This window comes from Manihot esculenta, chromosome 11 (genome assembly GCF_001659605.2).
Source record: "Manihot esculenta cultivar AM560-2 chromosome 11, M.esculenta_v8, whole genome shotgun sequence".
Taxonomy (NCBI): domain Eukaryota; kingdom Viridiplantae; phylum Streptophyta; class Magnoliopsida; order Malpighiales; family Euphorbiaceae; genus Manihot; species Manihot esculenta.
This window is the reverse complement of record NC_035171.2, coordinates 27,324,097-27,332,217: the sequence shown is the minus strand read 5'-3', so window position 1 is coordinate 27,332,217 and position 8,121 is coordinate 27,324,097. Positions and strand designations below refer to the sequence as shown.

General features: G+C 34.3%; 2 protein-coding genes across 4 annotated transcripts; one reads left to right on the top strand and one right to left on the bottom strand.

Moving 5' to 3' along the window:
* Positions 1-342: 342 nt before the first annotated feature.
* On the bottom strand, positions 343-6,470 carry LOC110626794 (rust resistance kinase Lr10). 3 transcript variants are annotated; one of them, XM_043962040.1, is made up of 6 exons: positions 6,454-6,470; positions 3,214-3,316; positions 3,067-3,123; positions 2,890-2,928; positions 2,761-2,790; positions 343-2,554 (listed from the first exon to the last, which is right to left on the bottom strand). In XM_043962040.1, exon 6 carries the CDS (start codon positions 2,418-2,420, stop codon positions 1,428-1,430), a length of 993 nt encoding a protein of 330 aa, XP_043817975.1. In that variant the 5' UTR covers positions 2,421-2,554; positions 2,761-2,790; positions 2,890-2,928; positions 3,067-3,123; positions 3,214-3,316; positions 6,454-6,470; the 3' UTR covers positions 343-1,427. The 3 variants fall into 3 exon arrangements, with proteins under 3 accessions (XP_043817975.1, XP_021628575.1, XP_043817974.1); XM_021772883.2 differs by lacking the exon at positions 6,454-6,470 and having other exon boundaries at positions 3,214-4,092; XM_043962039.1 differs by lacking the exons at positions 2,761-2,790; positions 2,890-2,928; positions 6,454-6,470 and having other exon boundaries at positions 3,214-4,092.
* Positions 4,198-6,424, top strand: LOC110626796 (rust resistance kinase Lr10). Its single transcript, XM_021772885.2, has 3 exons — positions 4,198-4,966; positions 5,071-5,097; positions 5,179-6,424. Exons 1-3 carry the CDS (start codon positions 4,198-4,200, stop codon positions 6,297-6,299), a joined length of 1,917 nt encoding a protein of 638 aa, XP_021628577.1. The 3' UTR covers positions 6,300-6,424.
* Positions 6,471-8,121: the final 1,651 nt, after the last annotated feature.

Below are 8,121 nucleotides of genomic sequence, written 5' to 3'. Positions count from 1 at the left end.
AAAAAAATATATATATATATATATATAGATAGATGTTAATAAAATTTTTAAAGTGTAAAATGACTTTTTTTTGAAGGAGGAAATCATTTTCTTTAAAATAATTTTTTTTACTGATAAAATATTTTTCATTAACTAATTTTTTTAAATACTCCACACGATTAGAAAACATGAAAGATATTTTCTTATAAATATTTTTCATGAAATAAACGGAGTCTAAGTTAGATAAACATAATTATTTTAATTAATTGAAGTATTCATTATAAACTTAATTTAGTAAAAAAGAGTTGATATATGTTACCTGAGATAAGTATCACATCATATGCTATATATTTTCACAAAATATTAAACACATAAAACTATAAAATTATATTAAATTAGATGCAAATCCTTATACTATTACATTGACATTACAAAGTTTCTTAGAAAAGAGTGTTAAAAAGAGATCCTAAACTTCAATTAAAATCTGATTTTCCCTTCAAAGTTTAATCAGTTCAATTACTTGTCCAATTGCATAATTGTTTTTACAGTTTACAGAGAAACAATGGTCTGTGACACCTCTGCTACCTTGCCAAAATGCTCCCAGCAACTATGTTTAAGCACCTCAACAGTTCCAAGAATAGGAAGGTTTGCAATCTGAATTGTAATATCAATGATTGGCTTTCATGCTGCTAGAGGTTGATTCAGAGAATGATGCCTGTAATTGTGGAATGTCCTTGCATGAAAAATTGTTGTTCAAACGTTGGAAGGAGAAGAAAAGAATCTATCAATACCTCTAATCCTTTCAGCTCAGATATTCTTAAAAGAATGAATGCAAGAATTCCTAGAAGACAACCTGACCATGAGTTGGAGGGCCATCTCAGAAACAAAGTAAATACTAATTAGTTTCTTTCATTTCATTTCATTAAAATGACTATCAATAGTTTCTTTCAAGAACATCTTTTAAAATGTTTTTGCCAAATGATACTGTTCTGGGAGCTTCAATGCATAAATGAAGGCTTATTAAACATCTGAAGCTAATGCGAAATCATCCATCGATGCAGATTGCACCAATGGGCTTTAACTCATTGGTAATGGGGACGTCTATAGGCCTGGGAGATCTCGAGTTCAAACTGCAATCAGAGCCAATTATACCAAAAAAGGAAAACATTCCCCAGTGCGTTATAATCATTTGGTACAACAGAAGAGGCAGATTTTGAAGACACTGTTAGAAGTTTATTAAGATTCTTTCTAGTGTTGTATTTGACATATTGAACCTTAAAGTCAAGTGCAAGAAAAACAAATAGAGTCTCACATATCATAATCTTTATTCAGTTCTGAACAAAACAGGAGAGAAATTTCTGCTGTCATATTTATGGTTAGCGTCTAAGCTGAATGCAGATGCGGCCTAGTTTCCCATGCACTTTACCAGAACACCTCCCTCATATAATTTAGAATGTATTTTCAATCAAACTGCTTGATTCCGAGAAGTTAAGTGACATAGATAACGATTGTTCTGCATCTCTTATTGGAGTTTCTTCAGGATATAGAGCTGGCCTTGGAGGCAATTGTAGACTTTCTACATCTCCTTCAAGCATCTCTATGACTTTGTTCATTGGAGGGCGATTGCTTGGTTTCATTTGTATGCATAACAGGCCTACCATAACCATCTTCTTGGCTATTCTATTCGACTCTGATTCATCGCCCGTTGTTACAACTTTCCCTTTGGAGACTTCATCATAAACCCAAAACGGAAAGTAATTTTCACTTGAATGTTCCGCCATGGCATTTGAACCATTCCTTTTACCTGCCATCTCAAGTAACAGCATTCCAAAACTATAGACATCTGCTTTGTATGAGACATGACCGATGTTTCTATAGAATAACTCTGGTGCCATGTATCCTATTGTTCCTCTTGCCTCCGTGAGAGACTTAATGCTATCATTTGTTGCATATAGTCTAGCAAGTCCAAAGTCAGAAATCTTTGGAATGAAATTCTCATCAAGAAGAACATTATGTGGCTTGATATCAAAATGTAAGATTTGCACGTCACAACCTTGATGTAAATATTCAATTCCATGAGCCACTCCAAGAGAGATTTCATATAATTTATCCCAGCTTAAGGAGATAGATCCTTGATGAGAACACATATACTTGTCAAGAGATCCATTAGGCATGAAATCATATATAAGAGCACGCTTTGATCCCTCAGCACAAAAGCCAATTAGTTGAACCACATTAGTGTGGTGAATCCTTCCAATGGTAGCAACTTCATTGATAAAGTCTTGCCCGTTAGTATTAGACTTGCTCAGCATCTTTATGGCAGCAAAGTGGCCGCTACGAAGTGTTCCTTTATACACGGAACCAAAGCCTCCTTCACCCAACTTATCCTTAAAGCCTCCGGTCATTTTCCTAATGTCTTTGTAAGAATACCTTATTGGCATTAAATTATTTTGATTTTGTAGAAATTCTTCAACTGTGTCATAGCCTGATAAATGTCTCCTTCTCCATTTATAGATAAAAAATGCAATCACAAAAGGAGTCCCACATAAAGTTTTTGTGATGCAATGGAGTATTCCTATGAATGCACATCAAAACAAGAGAAACATTAGTGCCTATCAGAATTATGCTTGAATGAAGATATGGTCAAGTTATTAACTTCAGTCCCAAATTTCTAACAATTATCCTGACATCGCCGGTACATGTATATCAGAAAAGGCTCATGTTCTACCAATGAGCTACACCTCAAGATTCATAATTTAAAGAAAAGCGTTTAACACTTACCAAGTAGAACAAGTACAGTTAGGAATGATTCTACAAAAAAAAAAAAACAAAAAAAACAAAAACAAATGTGTCAATTCATAATTGAAATGAGATATTAGCATAAAAAAATTGAGACAGAGACACCCTCACTTTTAATTCGGAAGAAAAAAGCATCTGTTTTGGAAGAATCTACATTGACAGTATAAAAGATAAAATCAGCATCAAGAACATAACTTGATCATTGGCAAATATATGTGTCTCATGCATGTATGTCTTAGAATAACCTATTAACTCCTTGAAAGAACTAAAAGTGTTGTAATTACTCACCATATATGTATGTGCACTGAATTCCAAAATTCAGGTAGCAAACCCTTCTGAAATACCCTTTAACAAGAGAGAACAAGATGAGCTTATGCATTTGAGAAACAGAGAATTGAAGCAAATCTCAGTGTAGTTAAGGCAAATACAACTTACCACTTATGCACTGAACCTCATTTGTCTCATCGAAATAGCAGCCTCTGCAGCGCCCGCAGTAGATGGAGTGCCATGAAAGCTCAAACCCATATGCCAACTCTTTCTGAATTTCAACAAAAGACATGTTGTTATAATCTTTCACAGGTAACAAAGCCACCATTTCTATGCTGCACATGCTCATCAAATCCTTGCCTTCCATGCCCCCAACATTCACATAAGAATTATCTAACCCACCAACAGTACAAGAAGCAGTTTCCACATAAATAGAAGAGTTCAAATACACCGGGTTTACTGGGTGGACACAGTTTATGAAAGTAATTGTTGTTGATAATTTAGCATCCCAATCTAACGGTGTCTGTCTGGATTTAGAGACAGTATATGGATCTTCTAAACTGAAGTTAAGCTCAGTTAAAGGAGAAAGAGGGATGGAAGAGCAATCATCATGATCATGAATACCAGCATCCACAAGTCTGATTGTGAAGTTATCATAGTTGATTTCCCGCACATAGTACTTGCCTGTATAGAGATATAAAACTGTGAAATTACCCTCACAGGACAAAGTATATCTCTGATCTCCGCAGTTTTTGGGGTCAGTTTCAAGTCGAAAAGGGTAGCTAATGTTAAGGATGTTGCCACAGGAAGAAGAGGCACAAAGACTATTATCCTTGCCATTGCAAGTTTGGAGGACTAGCAGAAAAAGGAAGGCTGTATAACCAGTAAAGAAGACCATTGTACTGTTTCTGCATTCATCAAGGAAGATCACTTCTTCTGTAATGTTTTCTATTGTCTACGACCTTCAAAAATAAACACTGAAAAGTCAAAAGTTTGGTGCAGGCATTTATTGATGTAGCAGATCAGTCAAATTAATCTCCTATAATAGAAGAAAAAAAAATGGTGACTGGTCAAAGACACTGAAATTTTCAAAGCATAGAAGTCATCATTCAAACCCCAGTCTTCATCTCCTTTTTTTATTGAGAAATAGCTATGTGGTTGAATCACAGTATAAGCTCCATTAGGCAAGATACTTATCTGACCAGAGTCCTTGAGAAAACAGTTAAAGGCCTGATGATGAATTTGTGTCTCTTCTACTTCTTGATTCTGGTCCTTATAGACCATGGATTAGGGCTTAACACGGATGAGTGCAAAGAATCTAAATGTGGAACTCATGGTCCAGTAGTCCGATTCCCTTTCGGAATCAAAGGCCAGCAACCTGACCACTGTGGCTACCCAGAAACTGGGTTTGATCTATCTTGCTCAGAGACAAATGAGACGGTGCTGGAGCTGCCAAATTCAGTGAAACTCTTTGTCAAAAAGATAGATTACGTAGCTCAAGTGATCTATACAAGTGATCCACAAGATTGCCTTCCAAGACAGTTTTCCAACTTAAATTTATCTGCTTCTTCATTCCGGTTCAGGGATGTGGGCATCTTTAACGATGTGTCGTTGTTCAACTGTTCAGGAAGAAGAGGAGATTCATTCTTTCAGATGCCTTGCCTCAGTGCCCCTGGCTACCAAGTTGCTGTGTTTGGTTCGTCAGTTTCCACGGACAACATTGCCCTTTTGCATTGTACCAAGATGTATGATGTTTCACTAGTTCCAGATGACATGATCGATGGAAATGACAATATTCTTCATTTGAATTGGTCCAATCCAAGCTGTGGATCTTGTGCAGCACAAGGTAAATTTTGCAGATTGAAGGCTAACACCACTGAACCGGAAACTGAATGTTATGGCAAGCTCATGCACATCAAATGTATGTTTCTATGCCACAACCATATATCAATCAATATAAGACTTGCAATAGTATTAATGCTAAAAGCTAACCTGTTAAAGATAAATTTATTTTCCTTTTTGCAGGGTCATCTCCAAAATTTCTGGCCACAGGTTAGTTGTCTTCAACTTCAAACTCGATTCTCTACTTATTTTTTAAATGGGTGTTCTTGACTTGAAAAATTCCATCTGCAGGTATTGTCCTGGTTTTGATTCTTCTAGTCGTAGTAGGGGTTGCTATTTACCGTGTCTATAGCTTCAATAGAATTGAAAGAGAATATCAATCCAAGATTGAAAAGTTTTTAGATGATTATAGAGCATTCAAGCCTGGAAGATATTCCTATGCAGTCATCAAGAGGATGACAAATAATTTCAAGGAGGAATTAGGCCAAGGAGCTTATGGAACTGTGTTCAAAGGAAAACTTTCTGATGAAGTTCTTATAGCTGTTAAGGTTCTCAACAGTTCCAAAAGAAATGGAGAGGAATTTGTAAATGAAGTGAGAACAATAGGCAAAATCCACCATGTTAATGTGGTTCGCTTGATTGGATTTTGTGCTGATGGATTTCGACAAGCTCTAGTTTATGAGTACTTACCAAATGACTCACTTGAGAAATTTATATCACTACCATATGATAACAACCATTTCCTTGGATGGAAAAGGCTACAAGATATTGCTCTTGGAATAGCCAAAGGGATTGAATATCTTCACCAAGGATGCAATCAAAGAATCCTCCATTTCGACATAAAACCGCGTAATATCTTGCTCGACGAGAACTTCAACCCCAGGATCTCCGATTTTGGCCTGGCAAAGTTGTGTTCTAAAGATCAAAGTACAGTGTCAATGACAACAGCAAGAGGAACCATTGGCTACATTGCTCCTGAAGTGTTCTCAAGGAACTTTGGGAATGTTTCTTACAAGTCAGATGTTTATAGTTTTGGAATGTTGGTGTTAGAAATGGTTGGAGGAAGGAAGATTAGTGTTGATGATAAAGAAAAAACAAATGATCAAATAGACTTTCCAGATTGGATTTATAATATTTTGGAAGGAGGAGAAGATCTAAGGTTGGAAATTGATGCAGAGGAAGATGCTGGAATTGCAAAGAAACTTGCAATTGTGGGTCTTTGGTGCATTCAGTGGAACCCAGTTGATCGTCCTTCCATGAAAACTGTTGTGCAAATGTTGGAAGGAGATGGAAGCCATTTAACAACCCCTTCTAATCCATTTAGCAGTGCAGCTCCTGCTGAGAGAATGCACTTTAAAATTCCAGGCAGAAATTTTCATCAAGCCTTGGAGGTCATCAGAGAAACAGAGTAATTGTTACTAGTAAAGTTCTATACAGAAATCCTAAGTAGTTTTATGAATTTACTCAACATTGGAAAATTGTTGTCCATTTCACACACAAATCAAAATTGAAAATAAAAGTAAGTAATTTTTATTTCTGAAAATTTGCACGTTCAAGATAGACTACCTTCCATGAAAGCTCTCTATGACCATGTTCTTCCTACTTGAGCTGAGACTTGAGAGGACTAAAGTTGGATCCTAATGGGTAATGGAACTCAGAAGCTGGTTAAAAAATGAAGCTGCACTATATTAGATAAGGGCGACAAGAATTCAATTCAAACTATAAAAAAGAAAAATAAAAATAGAAATAAAAATAAATGAAAAAAGTGATCAAATCAATTTAATTTAGAGGTTTATTTTTATTTATTTTATATTTTAATTTTTTTGAAATAATTTCATATTTTAATTTAATTCAACTTAAATTCATTGAAAATTCAATTTAATCAATTAGATTTCATATTTTTAATTATATTTATGTAAAATTACTAAAAAACAATGAAATTTATTAATTAAATTATAAAAAATGGGTTCTTGACTTAAATTATTTATTGTTTACGAATCGTTTCATAATATTAATATTAACGATAAAAATTATTCACCTTTTGCTCGTGAAAAATCATAATTATATTTTTACTTTCTTAATTTTAGAATAATTCATTTTGCAGTTGATGGAGATTTCACAACAACAGCTATTCCAAACCTGCTTGGAAAAACCATAGAACTGCTGCAATTCAACAAGTTGCGAAATTAAAAAGGTTTTTAATTATGTATAGCATTACCTTTTTTTTTTTAAAAAAAGGCAAATTAAGATTCTTCCAATCGGTGTAGCAAAAGAATTTGTCAAAATTTATTTAAGTCTCGATAAAATAAAATTATTCTTTCACCTCTTAAATTATTAAAATTAACACAAAAAAATTTAAAATTTAACCCCGCTAAATTTTCATTAAAAAAATAAAATTTTCAATAAATATTACAGTAATTATTTACACTCTTAAATAAATAATCTTAATATTACATTTGAATAATTTAGTTTATAAATAGTTTTTTTTTTTTTTGAAATGGACCAGGCCATATTAATTTATATTGTTATAAATAAATAGAGTAATTTTATTAATTTTATAAAATAAATAAAATACTATTTAAAAATTTCTATAATATTAATTTTTTTTATTTTAATACAATTCACTTTTATTTTTTTATTTAATTTGAATATTTAATAGCCTAAGTATAACAAAATACTATAATAAAAATAAGTATTACAAAGTTATTATTTTGATCAATATAATCTGAAATTCAGAAAATAGGGTTTACAAAGTATTCTGAAAAATTTAATCCGAGAGGGGAGTGTTTCTCTCCCTTTATCTTACTTTTTCCGTGGCGTGTCACGCCCTTTCTGGTACAGGTCCATCTTTTCTTCTGTATGGACTCGTATGTACGAATAATGCAGTGACTCTTTCTATGTCATGCGGTCATTTAATTCTCTCTGGCGCGCGAGCGGACAGGGTTGCAGTGACCGGGTTTATTGTCCTTTCTTTCCATGACAGGGTTAGAGAGAAAGAGGCCAATCCCAGGAAATGCCTGGTCTCAGGGCCGAATGGGTTGGGCCGGTCTAACTGAGGGGTTTAGTAGGAGTCTGGTCTCGAAGCTAAGTGGAGTGGACCGGACTCAGTCAGGAAGCCTTGAGGCCTCCAAATCGCGAACCATCCCGATGTGACAAATCAGAGCTCAGAGTAAAGAAATACAGCGTTCATCAAAGAAGACACACGCGAAATGAGATGAGTTAGATTTTCAGGCT